This window comes from Podarcis raffonei, chromosome 12 (genome assembly GCF_027172205.1).
Source record: "Podarcis raffonei isolate rPodRaf1 chromosome 12, rPodRaf1.pri, whole genome shotgun sequence".
Taxonomy (NCBI): domain Eukaryota; kingdom Metazoa; phylum Chordata; class Lepidosauria; order Squamata; family Lacertidae; genus Podarcis; species Podarcis raffonei.
In genome coordinates this window covers 65,903-83,034 of record NC_070613.1, presented here as the reverse complement: position 1 = coordinate 83,034, position 17,132 = coordinate 65,903, and the positions used below count along the sequence as shown (strand labels likewise).

Sequence of the window (17,132 nt, the reverse complement as noted above, 5' to 3'; positions counted from 1 at the left end):
GTCGCAACAAAAAAGGTTAGAAAGTAACTGATACATAGACTTTGGTTACTCTCAACTTGAAACATCGTATTTGGCTACATTGTAAGTTATTTGCAGGACACTATTGATTTGGATCTTTTACAAAGAAAGGGACTGGGAGGGCTTTTGCTTTTTGGAAGTGTGGGAACAATTTAAAGTTTAGGAACTGATTTTACGCCCTCTAGAGGATTTGGTCAGTTTCAGCAACCAAGTGGAATTTAAAACCTGAGAACTTTTCACTATTGACAGCTTAAGAGTGTGGGAATGACCTTGAACGAAAGACTTTGTTATGGCAGATGGTAAACAGAAAGAAGATTCACAAGAAACAACTTTGAGATCTGGTAGACAATACAAAGTGGACTCTTCTATGCAAAGAAGGGCCTCTATATCAGGGGCCTCGGGAACTGCAGCTGTCACAAAGGCAAGAGTGAAAACAATGTCTTCGGAAGAAGCGTTTACAAAGGCCTTGGGAAAAACAATTCCTTATATTTAATCCAGACATTATACAATGCTTTCCTGACAATATGATTTTTAAAAGCTTTATGAGCTTTAACCTTGTACCACAAATATGCATACCACCCAAAAGTATTGTTAAAACCTTCCAAATCCAAAATGTCTGTATTTTCCAGAAGCAGCCAGTCTTTCAACCAGCAAAAAGCTGCTGATTCATAATATAGTTTAAGGTCTGGCAGGGCAAATCCACCCCTTTCCTTTGCATCAGTTAATATCTTAAATTTTATTCTGGGTTTTTTGCCCTGCCAGACAAATTTAGAAATATCCTTCTGCCACTTCTTGAAACGGTCCATCTTGTCCACAACTTGCAGTGTTTGAAACAAAAATAGCATTCTAGGCAATACATTCATCTTTATAGCTGCGATTCGACCCAACAAGGAAAGCTTCAAATTTGACCAAATTTCTAAATCTTTTTTCACTTCTGTCCAGCATTTCTCATAGTTATCTTTAAACAAATTCACATTTTTAGCTGTCATGTTAATCCCCAAATATTTCACTTTCTTAACCACAGTTAAACCTGTCTCATTCTGAAACCTCTCCCTTTCAATAGGTGTTAAATTTTTCTCTAATACCTTGGTTTTTAATTTGTTCAATTTGAATCCTGCTACTTGACCAAACTCTTGTATGAGTTCTAAAACCCTTTTAGTACTAGATTCTGGCTCTTGTAAAGTAAGTACCAGATCGTCTGCAAATGTTCTCAATTTGTACTGTTTGGCTCCTACCTGTACCCCTTTAACCAGCCGGTCCCTTCTAATCCTGTTCAGCAAAACCTCCAGGACTGATATAAAAAGTATTGGGGAAATTGGGCACCCCTGACGTGTCCCTTTTTCTATCTTAAATTCTTCCGTAACCACATTATTTACAATTAGCTTTGCTTTTTGCTCTGAATATATTGCACCTATACCGTTTTCAAATCGCTGACCTACCCCCATCCCCTGGAGATTCTTCTTCATAAAGCTCCAAGAAATATTGTCAAAGGCTTTCTCCGCATCCACAAATATCAAAACTGCTTTAGTGTTTATATTCACTTCTAACTTTTCCAGAATGTCAATTATATTCCTTACATTATCTGATAAATGTCTTCTCGGGAGAAAGCCCGCTTGGTCTCTATGGATCTCCTCCATCAAAACTTTTTTCAATCTCTTAGCCAAAATGTCAGCAAAAATTTTGTAATCCACATTTAGTAACGAAATAGGGCGGTAGTTCTTAAGTTGAGTCTTTTCAGCCTCTGTCTTCGGTATAAGTGTAATGTACACCTCTTTCCACGATTCTGGTGCCCTTTTCCCCTCCAAAATTTCATTGCAGACTTCCTTCAGAGGTTGTAATAGCCACTCCTTCAGCATTTTGTAATATCTGGAAGTGAGCCCATCCGGTCCTGGGGACTTGCCCAATTGCATATTTTGAATGGCACCTTCTATTTCCAGCTCAGTTATTTTCTGATTCAACACTGTTTTACTTTCATTAGGAATTTTTTGTAATCCATGTGTCTTAAGAAATTGGTCTATGTCCATTTCTTTCTGCGGCCCTTGTGAATATAATTGTTTGAAATATCTCTGGAAGCAATTCCTAATTTCATTTGGATTATAAATGTTCTTTCCTTCCACTTCTAGATTTGTAACCGTATTTAGTTTTTGTCTTTTCCTCATTTGCCAAGCCAATAGTTTACCACATTTGTCTGCTGATTCAAATGTCTTTTGTCTCATTTGTTTAATTTTACATTCTATTTCTTGATTCATCAGTTCCATATATTGTGTTTGGTATAATTTAATTTCTCTCAAAATCTCTTGGGACTTTGGTTTTGATCTTAGTTTCCTTTCCCCTTCTTTTATGTTCTCCAAGATCTTATCTTTTTTCTCATTTTGGCTTCTCTTTTTTATTGCATTTTGTTGTATCAGAAATCCTCGCATAACGGCTTTACTTGCGTCCCAGATTACTCTTTTTTCAACATTGGTGTTCATCGTCAGTGGGCGTTTCTTAAACTTCTTCCAACATAGAAGTTCTTTCACACCCAGTCTCCTCCTACTCTCCCTGCACGGAAGCCTTTTTGCGCAAGGAAGGCGTAGGCAGCGGAGGACCCTTCCTCCCCCTGCTGGTTCCCGGCAAGGAGTCATGTGACTCCCTCTCAGATTCCCCCATCTGCCCCCCTTCTCCACTGGAGCTGAGCTGATTCCCTTCCCCAGAAGATGGGCTGCCTCTCCCAATCCCGGGACGCTCTCTGGGATCCCTCTGGAGCTCTCTCTCTCCCTCTGGCACTGATGGCAGTTCCCCGACATCCACCTCCTCCCCAGGACCCCTCCCATCCCCGGCGCGATTTTCCGACACAACCTCCTCTCTCTCCTTGGCCGACAATGCGGGGAATCCCCTGAAAGAGCTATCATCCTCTTCTGAGGATTCAAAACCAGCCTCCCATCCACTGGGATCTCTTCCCGCTGGTTGAACTTCCCAGTCTGATTCTTCTCCCTCGGACACCTCCTCTCCCTCCTCTCCAGAGGCAGGAAAACCCACAAAGTCCCCTTCGTCGTCTGTGGGTCCAAATTCTTCCTCCCAAAATCTAGCTAATGGTTTGGGCTTATCCGGGAACAAACTGTGGAATTCTTCCACCAGATACTCTGCAGTGATTTATTCAGCAGGGACCCACGTGTTTTCCGACCTGGGTTTCCCCTCCCAGGCTACCAAGTACTCTACCTGGCGACCTCGCCACCTTGAATCGAGTATTTCCGTGGCTTCGTTACAGTGTTCCCTCTCCTCGACTCGGGGGTGGGTGGTAACCCCTCCCTCCCGTCCCGGGAATTCCCGCCCCTCCCTGTATGGTGAAAGTAGGGACCTGTGGAACACTGGATGTATCTTCATGCTGTCAGGCAACTTGAGTTTAAACGCCACTGGGTTCACCTGCTGCATGACCTCAAAAGGCCCTAGCCGCCTAGGCTGCAACTTCTTGCACCCTCCCTTTATGGGCAACCCTTGGGATGACAACCACACCCGGTCTCCCACCCGTATGGCCTCCCTCTCCCGATGGTGCCTGTCCACCTGCCTCTTGTAAACTTCCTTGGCCCGCTCTAAGTTCAGCCTGAGTTGCTGGTGTAAAGCCTCCATTTCCTCCACAAATTGCTCAGCCGCCGGTACGCTCCATCCTTCCTCCCCCCGCCCTGGGAATGCCCTGGGGTGACACCCGTAATTGGCCATGAAAGGGCTCATGCCCGTGGACACGTGTTCAGCGTTATTGTACGCAAATTCAGCCAAAGCTAATTTCTCTACCCAATCGTTCTGTCTCTCGCCGACATAGCAGTGCAGGTATTGCTGGAGTATGCCGTTCGCTCTTTCGGCTTGTCCGTTCGTTTCCGGGTGCCTCGCCGTCGAGAAGCTCACCTCGACCTGTAGCAAGCTCATGAGTTTCCGCCAGAACCGGAAAGTAAATTGTTTCCCGCGATCCTTGTCAGTTCCCTGACAAGGGTATTTTTAAGTTATTCTCCCCCCCTCTCTTTTCTATACAATTGTGTTTTGTGAGGGTTGTTTAATAATTTTTGCTATATTATTTTTCTTTTTTGGTTTTCCTTCTGTATGAATTCTTTGATGGGAAGTGAGACTATCTTTCCGACTGAAGCTCTTCCCACATTTGAAGCACAGATAGGGTTTCTCCCCTGTATGAATTCTTTGATGGGAAGTGAGACTATGACTATGTTTGAATCTCTTTCCACATTCCAAGCAATGATATGGTTTCTCCCCTGTATGAATTCTTTGATGGGAAGAGAGATCACTACCCTGACGAAAGCTTTTCCCACATTCAAAGCACTGATAGGGTTTCTCCCCTGTATGAATTCTTTGATGGGAAGTGAGATCACTACCCTGACGAAAGCTCTTCCCACATTCCAAGCACTGATAGGGTTTCTCCCCTGTATGAATTTTTTGATGGAAAGTGAGACTCTGCCTGTGACTAAAGCACTTTCCACATTCCAAGCACTGAAAGGATTTCCCCCCTGTATGAACTCTTTGATGGCAAGTGAGACCACCTTTCCGACTGAAGCTCTTCCCACATTTGAAGCACAGATAGGGTTTCTCCCCTGTATGAATTCTTTGATGGGAAGTGAGATGGGCGCTTTGACTGAAGCTCTTTCCACATTCCACGCATTGATATGGTTTCCCCCCTGTATGAATTCTTTGGTGGGAAAGAAGATGGGATTTCTGACCAAAGTTCTTCCCACATTCCAAGCACAGATAGGGTTTCTCCCCTGTATGAATTCTTTGATGGGCAGTGAGATGGGCGCCTTGACTGAAGCTCTTCCCACATTCAAAGCACTGATAGGGTTTTTCCCCTGTATGAATTCTTTGATGGAAAGTGAGATGGGCGCCTTGACTGAAGCTCTTCCCACATTCAAAGCACTGATAGGGTTTTTCCCCTGTATGAATTCTTTGATGGAAAGTGAGACTCTGCCTGTGACTAAAGCGCTTTCCACATTCCAAGCACTGAAAGGATTTCTCCCCTGCATGAATTCTTTGATGGGAAGTGAGACTATCTTTCCGACTGAAGCTCTTCCCACATTGGAAGCACAGATAGGGTTTCTCCCCTGTATGAATTCTTTGATGGGAAGTGAGATGGGTGCTTTGACTGAAGCTCTTTCCACATTCCAAGCACTGAAAGTGTTTCTCACCTGTATGAACTCTTTGATGGCAAGTGAGACCACCTTTCCGACTGAAGCTCTTCCCACATTTGAAGCACAGATAGGGTTTCTCCCCTGTATGAATTCTTTGATGGGAAGTGAGATGGGTGCTTTGACTGAAGCTCTTTCCACATTCCACGCATTGATATGGTTTCCCCCCTGTATGAATTCTTTGATGGCAAGTGAGACTATATTTCCGACTGAAGCTCTTCCCACATTTGAAGCACAGATAGGGTTTCTCCCCTGTATGAATTCTTTGATGGGAAGTGAGATTCTGACTGTGTTTGAAGCTCTTTCCACATTCTCTGCACTGATACAATTTCTCTCCACTGTGAGTTCTTTCATGTGAAGTGAGGCTATTACTCTGAATGAAGCTGTTTCCTTGATGGGAGGTGGACTGGGAGCTCTGACAGACGTTCTTTCCACACTCTGAATATTTATTTGACTTCACCACTATGTGGATTCTGGTGTGGTCCCCCTTGTTCTTCCCTTCCAATTCATCAACATCTGCAATGAAGAGAGAAGCTAATTAGAGCCTCAGGAAGAAATGGAGCTCCACATTATTGAACAAAGTTAATGAATGTTTGTGATAGAGGAAAAACTGAAAAGAGTTTGATGTGAGGCCTTACTATAATTTTCACTGCCTTTGTTGGCTGGTATTTACTGACATATTGCTGGCTTTTATCTGGGATAAATTTTGAAGAGTCGGTGGAAGAAGATTGGAAGAAATTTAAAGACTATTTACAGAAATACTACAAAATGAATGAATGTTAGCATGATGTTGGATTGAAGTTAAGTGGTTTTCAGCAGTAATGTTATAAAGATGTGTAAAAATGGATTGTTAACAGGTGATAATCTAAAGTTATAATATATTAAGATTAAATATTAGGATAAAAACAAAGAGGGGAAGGATTTGCTGAACCAACTAATTGAACTGGATACAAAAAAGGGAGGTGTGAGGAGGTCTGGGGAACAAGCGAATGAAAGATAAGACGCGGAAAGATTGAACTGTTTTTAACTGTTTTTTACTTTGTATTTTTTCTTTTTCTTTTTTCTTTTTGTAATATTTTGAAAACTTTAATAAAAATCTTTAAAAAAAATAATATCTGGGATAAATTTTGTTTCGCTCAATCCTGGAATCCATTCCGTCTCCAAGGTCAGTCATCTCTTTGGTTAATCAAAGGCAAACAGAAGGAAAAACCACAAACCTGACAGAATTTAATTCAACTTCCCTTAAAGCTCTGAGACCGACATTTAAAAAGACCAGGGAGGTTCAGACAAGCCTGGTCATTGCTTTAAAAGGAATGACTAGACAAAGAAAATTCAGAGAAGAAAGAGTTGATATCCCTCCATTCAGGGCTCACGGCGGGGATGTTAGCATCTCAGGTGCTGTTGGTCTCCATCCAAACAGTGGAGGCTCATCACAGAGGTATGTATGGAGTTTCAAAACTGATCTTATGATCCAATAGGGAGTTTTACCGAGAGAGTCCATGATCCCACAATTCTTCTCCTTGACTTCCTTATGCAGAACTCTTTGGTCAGGATCCAGCAACGTCCACACCTTGTCTGTAAAACAAACAGCAACATCTTCACCTGCACATGCCCCATCAGCAGTGTCCTCAATCTGGTTGGTCCAAATTTAAATTTATATGTAAATTACCTTCTTCACTTTGAACCCCCCCCCCCGCATGTTCATGAGGAGACCAGGGAAAATGACTATTACTCACACTTAATCAAAGCACAACAGCCACAAGAGCTCCTGTCTAGGCATTCGGCTATGTGGTGTTCAATGTTCTCTGTTCTCTCCTGTTTCCCCTTTTTTGTTTCCGTTTAAACCATTTCATGAACCCAAAACTCATACACTGACTACTAATGATGAACCACATATTATAGATCAGGCATGTCCAACTTGAAGTAGGCTGTGATCTACGATCCAATATAAAAACTGGCAGTGATCTACCACCCAGGGATGGGTGTAAGGTAGGTGGGCACGCACCGGCTTCTTCTTCTGAGGGGGCGGGGCACCCAGACTGCTTCCCCTGGTGCTGATTGCTTCCCCTGACATGCCAGGCATGCGCAGCGGCAAAACATCCCCTCCTGTGAGAGGAGCTTGGCGGTTGCTTCCCGGACTGGGCCCACACGTGGTGTTGCAACAGCCCCTCAGGCACCGCAATCTATGAACATTCATCCCATGACCAACGGATCGATCGCTATCGACGTGTTGGACATGCCTCTTATAGATATTCCTGCAAATTTATTCTGCTATTTTTGAGATATACAAATGACATGAGAAGACTCAGTCTACATATTTGTATCATTTATTATTGCTAGGATCCTTGCTTTTAAAAGCAATAAAAAGTTATTCCAAATATCCATAGAAACAACATGAAAGACAATTGGCTAACATATAGTGACTCAAGGAGGAGATAAATTATTGCCAGAAAGTGAAAAAATTTGAAGCACTTAAACAGTGGGGTGAATTGGCTAGAATATTACCAGCTAACAGCAACGTTCGAGAAGGATAAAAAGTCAAAGGGTTTTGATTAAAAAAAATTGGTATGGGAAATGGAAATATTATACAATAATCAAAAGACTATATCAAAAATCTACAAATTGTTACAGAATGGACAACCAGAAAAAGAAGAAAAGGGAAATGCCATCAAAAAGTCGGAACAAGATCTAGGCCATACAATAGAATGCAAAGAATGGGAAAAATTATGGACAAAAAACAAACTTCACAGCATGTTATTTAATAAGAGAAAATTATATGAAAATGTATCATAGGTGGTACTTGGCACCAGAAAGGCTGGCCAAAATGAACAAAACGCACAACAATAAGTGCTGGAGGTGTATGAAACAAAACGGAACCTTCTACCATATGTGTTGGACATGCCCGGAGATTAGGAAATTTGGGGGCATGATCCATGAAGAGATAAAGAAAATACTAAGAATAACTTATAGTAAAAGTCCAGAGGCATTCCTATTAGGAATATTAAATGATGACATTCCAAAAGATAAAGTTAAATTATTCTTATATGCGACGTCAGCGGCAAGAATTGTGGTAGCTAAGTTCTGGAAAGGGAAACAAATACCTACCAGGGAATACTTGGAGTTAGCCAAACTGAGGGACATCATAAGACAAAAACCAAAAAGTTTAGTGAAGAAGGAATGGGATTGTTTGAATGAATACTTCAAAACTTGTTTGAATGAATACTTCAAAAGACCAGGTTCAAGGGTAAAAATCTGGTTGAGTTTAGAATGACATCGTGAATAGAAAGGAAAAGGAATATTGACACATACATACATGAATAAGTTAGGTTTGAGATAATAAGGAAATACAGAAAGATATAACAGGACTGAAATGAAGTGTTGTGAGGTCGGTGGAGATCTTTGTTTTAACAATTTTGGTTATGGAACAATTTTGGTTATGAATACGGTATTGGGAATATGTCTGTCTTTTTTCTTATCTTTTATCTACTTTTTTATTTTTTATTTTTCTTTTATTTTCTTTCATTCTTTGTTTTGTGTTTTAATCTGTAAGACTTGATTTTTTTTGTTTTTGTTTTGGTGTATTGTTATATTTTGTTAATAAAATTTAGGTGTTTTTTTTAAAAAAAAGTTATTCCAAAAAAAGAAAAAGAAAAAGGCAACACATGGAGGCCCCATCTGCAATCAATCTTGAAATAAGGATCGGGTTACTTTAAAGAGTCGTGGCTTCTAGTGCGCAATGGATTTGTAAGTAGTCAGACATTGGCAGGGCATTCAGATCAAGGTACTGGTTTTATTTTTTAAAATAATAATAATTTCAATTTACCGTATTTTTCGTCCCATAGGATGCACCGGCCCATAGGACGCACCTAGTTTTTTTGGGGGGAAATAAAGGGAATTTCCCCCCCTTTATTTTCCCCCCAAAACCAGGTCGGGGAATCCAAACCAGGTCGGGGAACAGCGGGATGGCGGCGCTGCGCCTCCCCGCTGCCCCCCGAGCTTGTGGGGCTGCCTGAAGTGCTCCGTGCAGCAGGCTGCGGATGTTTTCCCGAAGCGCCGGGCGCTCTGCTTCCAGCACGCCCCGCACTCCAGGAAGCAGGCTGCGGATGTTTTCCCGAAGCGCCGGGCGCTCTGCTTCCAGCACGCCCCGCACTCCAGGAAGCAGGCTGCTATCCGCAGCCTAGGGAGCCCTGCAGGAACTCCCGCAGGCTCCCCAGGCTTGCGGATAGCTTCCTGAAGCCTGGAGAGCGAGAGGTGTCGGTGCGCACTGACCCCTCTCGCTCCCCAAGCTTCAGCGAAAGCCTGCATTCACCCCAATGGATGCACACAGATTTCCCCTTCATTTTTGGATGGGAAGAAGTGCGTCCTATAGGGCGAAAAATACAGTATATACTCCCCTATATCCGGTGGTCTCAGAGCGGTTCACAAACAAGATCACAGCATACAAAATCAAAGAAAAAGCAATACCCCCCCCCCAAAAGCCACATTTTAAAAGACTGTTGGTTTTGGATGTTTTAACCAAAGGCCTGGTTAAAGGGGAACGTTTTCCCCTGGTGCCTAAAGGTGTATAATGAAGGCGTCAGGCGATTTTCCCTCGGGAAAGCATTCCATAGACGGGGAGCCACTGCAGAGAAGGCCTGTTCTCATGTTGCCACCCTCTGGACCTCTTGAGGAGGAGGCACACAAAGAAGGGCCTCAGAAGATGATCTCAGGGTCCAGGTGGGTTCATATGGGAAGAGGCGGTTCTTGAGGTATCGCAGTCCTGAGCCATTTAAGGCTCTATAGGTCAAAACCAGCACTTTAAATTGGGTCTGGAGACTAATTGGTAGCCAGTGCAGTCGGACCAGGATCGGTGTAACATGCTCAAACCGTCTTGCAACCTGGCTGCTGAATTCTGCACCAGCTGAAGTTTCTGAACAGTCTTCAGAGGCAGTTCTATGTATAATGCATTGCAGTAATCTAACCTTGAGGTTTCCAGAGCATAGACAACAGTAGTTAGGCTATTCCTGTCCAGATAGGGGCACAGCTGGGCCACCAGCCGAAGCTGATGGAAGGCACTCCGGGCCACTGAGGCCACCCGAGCCTCAAGCGACAGCAAAGGATCCAGAAGGACCCCCAGGCTACAAACCTGCTCTTTCAGAGGAAGTGTAGGTGACCTCCCAGCCATCTGGTCTTGTTGTTGTTTAGTCATGTCCGACTCTTCGTGGCCCCCTTGACCAGAGCATGCCAGGCACTCCTGTCTTCCACTGCCTCCCGCAGTTTGGTCAGACTCATGCTGGTAGCTTTGAGAACACTGTCCCACCATTTTGTCCTCTGTCATCCCCTTCTCCTTGTGCCCTCCATCTTTCCCAACATCAGGGTCTAGGGAACCCCTAACTAACAATGCCCCAGTCTTATCTGGACTGAGCTTCAGTTTGTTGGCTCTCATCCAGTCCATTACCAAGGCAGGACACTGGTCCAGCACTTCCACTGCCTCACCTGCAGGTGTCAAGGAGAACTAGAGCTGAGTGAAATCAGCATACTGCTGACAACCGCTGCCAATACATTCAGATCACGGTACTGGTTTTAGACATTTTGAGCTGCCAATACATTGTGGTGGCTGGAGAGCTGTGATGTATTCCTAGCCCAAATTGCCTGCAGATGACAAAGGCGCAGGCAGGTGGAGGAACCCAAAAAGGTGCTCCCCTTCTCCATCTCCATCCGGCTGCCTAGCTCCCCCCACCCCCAATCCGAGCAAGCCCCAATCCCTCTCTGGCTCCATCCATTCAGGTCCCCATCTCCCCTCCCCTGGGACTCACCAGATCTCTTGGAGGTCCCTGGGAGGGAGCGCTGAGAGGTTGTGGGGAGGGATGCAGGAGACAGCCGGACCAGGTCAACCGTCCATCTTCCCCCTTCCATCCTTGCTAGCTTTGCAGGATCCGTCTCTTTCATTCTTCCTGAGGAGTCAAGGAGCCAAAGCAAGCTGCAGGGTCCTGGAAGAGAGGAAGAAGCAAAGGCAGCCTCAGAGGCCCTGCAGGGATTTTCTGGCTGGAGGGGAAGCCTCCCAATATGTTGGGGGCCCCATCCACAGCTTCCACAGCAAAATCCCTGCTTTATCTCATTTCTGGCCAGAGAGCTTCCCCTCTTCCACTCTCCACCCATCCATGTCCCCATCTCCCCTCCCCTGGGACTCACCAGATCTCTCGGAGTTCCCTGGGAGGGAACGCTCAGAGGTTGTGGGGAGGGATGCGGGAGACAACCTGACCAGGTCAACCGTCCATCTTCCCCCTTCCATCCTCACTAGCTTTGCAGGATCCGTCTCTTTCATCCTTCCTGAGGAGTCGAGGAGCGAAAACAAGCTGCAGGGTCCTGGGAGAGAGGAAGAAGCAAAGGGAGCCTCAGAGGCCCTGCAGGGGTTCTCCTGCCCTAGATATTCTCCTGCCCCTGGAGAAGCACAAATGGGGCAGCCCCTTCCCAACAGAAGCCCCATTTCTAAACCTCTCCAGTGGTTCTAATTACCTCCGGTTGCTCCTCACCCCACTTCCTAAGGCTGGCATGGTCTGCACAGTAATGACCTGAGAGTAGATCCCCTTGAACTCAGTGGGGCTTTTGGACAGAACTTGGTGCCAAAACCACTCACCGTCCCAAGCCTGAAAGCTGCAACCCCAGAGCATGGGCAGAAAACAGACAAGTAGCTATTACATGTGGGTTCCCCCATGCTAGGTGCTTTGTATGGAGAGCCCTGTTGATGCTCTTTGAGCTCTCTCATTGCAAGCCAGGCACATGTGGCCATATTTGCCTCTTGCATGGGGACCAAATCTTCGGGAAAGCTTTTCATCTCCAAAAGGTAGGAAAGAGTAACCTGGGGGGGGGGAGGGGAGCGTAGCTTTTGAGCCCATAAATTCAGCTCACGGTGGTCTATCTGGTGGGCTTGCATGAGCCTTTCTGTTCCTTCTTCCAACTTATCAGGCAGGAACGTCAGAGGTCCAATCTGGAGAGTATTTCATTCTGGGCTTCTTGTGGCAGAGCACAGGACTCTAATCAATTCTTTTCAGTTCTGTCAATAAGGTCATTCCCCAGATTCCTCAAGTGCAAGGACCCAGGGGTGTCTGAGTTAGGGGGTTCCTTGGGGTCCAGGTCAGCTGGCTAGTCAGACGTGTCACCTGCAGAATCTTTGTCAACTAAAGCAGGATGGTCTGCCTTGGACTGAGGACTTTCTGGAGGTGTTGCTGTATATAGAAGCAGAGGAGCTGGTGATGCCACATTTCTGAATAATCTTGAGACTAATACACCACTCCTTCTTAGATACTGTCTGTGTTTATACACCATCTTCACAAGTCTCCAGTCTCAAAATGTGGTCCCCACCCTGGCATGGAAGCCATCAAAGTACAGATCTTCCACATGTCCTAAATCTGTTGGGTTCTTAAGAACACCAGGCATGTATACCCTTTAACAACTACAGAGATGAGCTTTACGCTCCTCCTGTGACAAGGTTTCCTTTTTTTTTATAAGATATTTATTAGAGTTTTCCATTTTATACAAACAAAGAAAAAAAACATAAAAGAAAGAAAAAAATATTAAAAACACAGAAATTTCAAAACCTGTTTTCAATAACATACTTCCTTGACTTCCTCATACCTCCCCTTCTTGTTTTCTAGTTCAAATTATTTATCCAGCAAATCCTGATCTCTTAGCATTACAATTAACTAACACCTTGTTTTCTATTCAACTTCTTAAATTATTGTGACTTAAACATTACTTATACAAAACCATTTCGTCCATTTTCTTTTACCATAACAGCTAGAGACCACTTAATTTCAACCCAACCCCCTTCAACATTCATTAATATTACAATGTTTCTGTAAATAGTCCTTAAATTTCTTCCAATCTTCTTCTGCCGACTCTTCTCCCTGGTCGCGGATTCTGCCAGTCATTTCTGCCAATCCCATACAGTCAATCAACTTCATCTGCCATTCTTCCAGAGTGGGTAAATCTTGCGTCTTCCAGTGCTTTGCTATAAGTATTCTTGCTGCTGTTGTAGCATACATAAAGAAAGGTCTATCCTTCTTTGGCACCAATTGGCCGACTATGCCCAAGAAAAAGGCCTCTGGTTTCTTCAGGAAGGTATATTTAAATACCTTTTTCATTTCATTATAAATCATCTCCCAGAAAGCCTTAATCTTTGGGCACGTCCACCAAAGGTGAAAGAATGTACCTTCAGTCTCCTTACATTTCCAACATTTATTATCGGGCAAGTGGTAGATTTTAGCAAGCTTGACTGGTGTCATGTACCACCTATATATCATTTTCATAATATTCTCTCTTAAGGCATTACATGCCGTAAATTTCATACCGGTGGTCCACAACTGTTCCCAGTCAGCAAACATAATGTTATGACCAATATCTTGTGCCCATTTAATCATTGCAGATTTAACCGTTTCATCCTGCGTATTCCACTGCAACAGCAAGTTATACATTTTTGACAAAATCTTGGTTTTGGGTTCTAACACTTCTGTTTCTAATTTAGATTTTTCCACCTGGAAGCCAATTTTCTTGCCCAAATTGTAAGCCTCCATTATCTGATAATAATGAAGCCAGTCCTGCACTTTGTTTTTTAGTTTCTCAAAACTCTGTAATTTCAATCTGTCTCCTTCTTGTTCCAAAATTTCCCAATATTTTGGCCAATTGGCCTCCATATTGAGCTTTTTCTGAGCATTCGCTTCCATTGGCGACAACCACCTTGGAGTTTTATTTTCCAGTAAATCCTTATATCTAATCCAGACATTAAACAAAGATCTCCTAACAATATGATTTTTAAATGCTTTATGTGCTTTAACCTTGTCATACCACAAATATGCATGCCACCCAAAAAGATTGTTAAAACCTTCTAAGTCCAAAATGTCTGTGTTCTCAAGAAGCAGCCAGTCTTTCAGCCAGCAAAACGCTGCTGACTCATAATAGAGTTTAAGGTCTGGCAGGGCAAATCCACCCCTTTCTTTTGCATCAGTTAAAATCTTAAATTTTATCCTGGGCTTCTTGCCCTGCCAGACAAATTTAGAAATGTCTTTCTGCCACTTCTTGAAACAGTCCATCTTGTCCACAATTTGCAATGTTTGAAACAAAAACAACATTCTAGGCAATACATTCATCTTTATGGCTGCAATTCGACCCATCAAGGAAAGCTTCAAGTTAGACCAAATTTCTAAATCCTTTTTCACTTCCATCCAGCATTTTTCATAGTTATCCTTAAACAAATTCCCATTTTTAGCTGTCATATTAATCCCCAGGTATTTCACTTTCTTCACAACAGTTAAACCTGTTTCATTCTGAAACTTCTCTCTTTCAAACAATGTTAAGTTTTTCTCTAAAACCTTAGTTTTTGACTTATTCAGTTTAAATCCTGCCACCTGACCAAATTCTTGAATTAGTTCTAAAACTCTTTTGGTACTAGATTCTGGCTCCTGTAACGTCAAAACTAGGTCATCTGCAAATGCTCTCAATTTATACTGTTTGGCTCCGACCTGAATACCTTTAACCAGCCGGTCCCTTCTAATCATGTTCAGCAAAACCTCCAGGACCGATATAAAAAGTAAAGGGGAAATTGGGCACCCTTGTCGTGTCCCTTTTTCTATCTTAAATTGTTCCGTAACCACATTATTTACAATTAATTTAGCCTTTTGTTCAGAATATATTGCACCTATACCATTTTCAAAACCTTGGCCTACCCCCATACCCTGTAGATTCTTTTTCATAAAACTCCAAGAAATGTTGTCAAAGGCTTTCTCCGCGTCCACAAATATCAGGACAGCTTTAGTGTTTATGTTCACTTCTAGCTTTTCCAGAATGTCAATTACATTCCTCAAATTATCAGATAAGTGTCTTCCCGGTAAAAAGCCCGCTTGGTCCTTATGGATCTCTTCAATCAATACTCTTTTCAGTCTCTTAGCCAAAATATCAGCAAAAAGTTTGTAATCCACATTTAATAAGTATATGGGACGGTAGTTCTTAAGTTGAGTCTTTTCAGTCTCTGTTTTCGGTATAAGTGTAATATAAGCCTCTTTCCACGTTTCTGGTGCCCTTTTCCCTTCCAAAATTTCATTGCAGACCTCCTTCAGAGGTTGAATTAGCCAGTCCTTCAAAGATCTATAATATCTGGAAGTCAGCCCATCCGGTCCCGGAGACTTGCCCAATTGCATGTTTAGGATGGCACCTTCTATCTCCTGGTCAGAAATTTTACCGTTCAACAATAATTTACTTTCTTGTGAAATTTTTTGTAATCCATTTGTTTTCAGAAATTCTTCAATATCCCTTTCATTCTGTGGCCCTTGTGCATATAGTTGTTTAAAATACTTCTGGAAGCAATTTCTAATCTCATTTGGATTATGTATGTCTTTTCCTTCTACTTCCAGGTTTGTAATGGTATTTAATTTTTGTCTTTTTGGCAATTGATTCAATTGGCAACTGTGACAAGGTTTCCAAAGGCTTAGGGTAGCTTGATAGAGATAGCACCAATTTCCAATTCTTGTTTATCAAATCCCACAGACTCTCTGCCAGATTTTCCCCAGAAGGTTTTACAAGTACCTTTCAGGATGGTAAGACTTTTATTACTGTTTGCCAAAAAGGATTTAATGCATTCCATGTCCTCTGTTAGTAGTACAAGGCACCCCATGACTGATAAGCCCTCCTCATTTGTCCCAGAAGGTTGGGAGAAGGAGTCTTTTATCCTTGTTTAGCATTTGCTTTCACATTAGTTCGTCTATTGTTTAGTCTGAATAGGGGAGAGACAGGAAGTGGTCCGGTTCTGCTGCTGCCGATGCAGAAGGGCTTTTCTTCTCCCTGTGCTCCCCCCCCATGTGCAAATCTTCCCGTCTGGCTGCAGCCTCTCTTCAGAAATGTGACTTATCCCTCCACCTGAAGGGGGTTTCTTTGCCTGCCCAGTTTTCCTTGACCCCAAGCCCCCTCCCAAAAATGAAGAGGACAAGGAAGGACCCTCTGCTCCCCGACTTGGGGGTCTTCCCCCCCCCCAGGCATGCTCTGAAGAGGGACCCCACGCCCCCTCCCTGCCCCCCGGGACCCCCTTCTCCCCATGGCACCCTCGGGGGGAGGAGAGAGGAGACTCACCCGAGTCCAGGAGAGAGAAGCAAGCAGGAAGGGAGGGGGAGGGGGGAATTTAGCCAGGAGGACCTTCACTTCCCCTTCACTTCCTGTCCTCTCTAGGAATCCAGCTCTGCTCCTTTTAACCTTTGCAAAGCCGAGAGCCCCGAGCCCTCCTGCTTCTGCGCCTGCGCTCGAGGGGCTGCCCCCTCTCTCCTCCCTCTGCCCCAAGGAGCCCCCACCTCATCCAGACTAACCGCAAGGAAGGCGGCGGTTCCCCCTAGTATTCTGCCACAGACCTTTGGAAACAGCTCCATCTTGTGAAACTTTAGACATTCCTAAGAAGTCGCCTTGTTGTATCACAATGGCATGGGGGACCCGGGGAAGTGGGGCTTAAGCGGAGGGGTGAGTGAGCCCCCCGGAATCCCCAGCTGTCTCTTGGACTTGACTCCGGGACCCGGGAGCTCGAGTTGATGGCCGGGGCCAAGCCTGGAGCTCAGGTTCTACCTGAGACCACCCCTTTCTGGGACAGATCTCTGGTGCCGTGAGGATGCTTCTGGAAATGTCTTGTGGGAAACCAGCAGGGAAGTCTTGGAGCCAGAGCGGGGTGAAGGGGAGAGGCTCCATGGGCGAGAGAGCGGAGGCTGCACCTCCTGTCTTGCAGGAGAGTCAGCAAGAGAGCAGAAGGGGGGGGGTCAGGCTGGGAGAGAACAAGGGCCATCTAGTCCCACCCCTGCAATGCAGGAAGGGGTGATGGCGCTGAGTCTGGTCTGCTCTGTCTGGCAGAAGCTTCTTTCCAGAGGGATTCTGGCAGCAGGGGACTTTCCCTGCCAGCCGAGAGACGCCCCCAGGGATGGGGTCCTGTCTTTGGAGAGCAAAGTGGGG

At 44.3% G+C, this 17,132-nt stretch overlaps 1 protein-coding gene across 5 annotated transcripts; it reads right to left on the bottom strand.

The window, feature by feature from the left end:
• Positions 1–3,981: 3,981 nt before the first annotated feature.
• On the bottom strand, positions 3,982–15,888 carry LOC128424001 (zinc finger protein 883-like). Of its 5 annotated transcripts, XM_053409742.1 has the most exons (5): positions 15,735–15,888; positions 11,349–11,522; positions 10,973–11,146; positions 6,666–6,752; positions 3,982–5,693 (listed from the first exon to the last, which is right to left on the bottom strand). In XM_053409742.1, the coding sequence occupies exons 1-5, from the start codon at positions 15,820–15,822 to the stop codon at positions 4,015–4,017; spliced, it is 2,202 nt and encodes a 733-aa protein (XP_053265717.1). In that variant the 5' UTR covers positions 15,823–15,888; the 3' UTR covers positions 3,982–4,014. The 5 variants fall into 5 exon arrangements, with proteins under 5 accessions (XP_053265717.1, XP_053265716.1, XP_053265718.1 ...); XM_053409741.1 differs by lacking the exon at positions 15,735–15,888 and having other exon boundaries at positions 11,349–11,954; XM_053409743.1 differs by lacking the exons at positions 6,666–6,752; positions 15,735–15,888 and having other exon boundaries at positions 11,349–11,960.
• Positions 15,889–17,132: the final 1,244 nt, after the last annotated feature.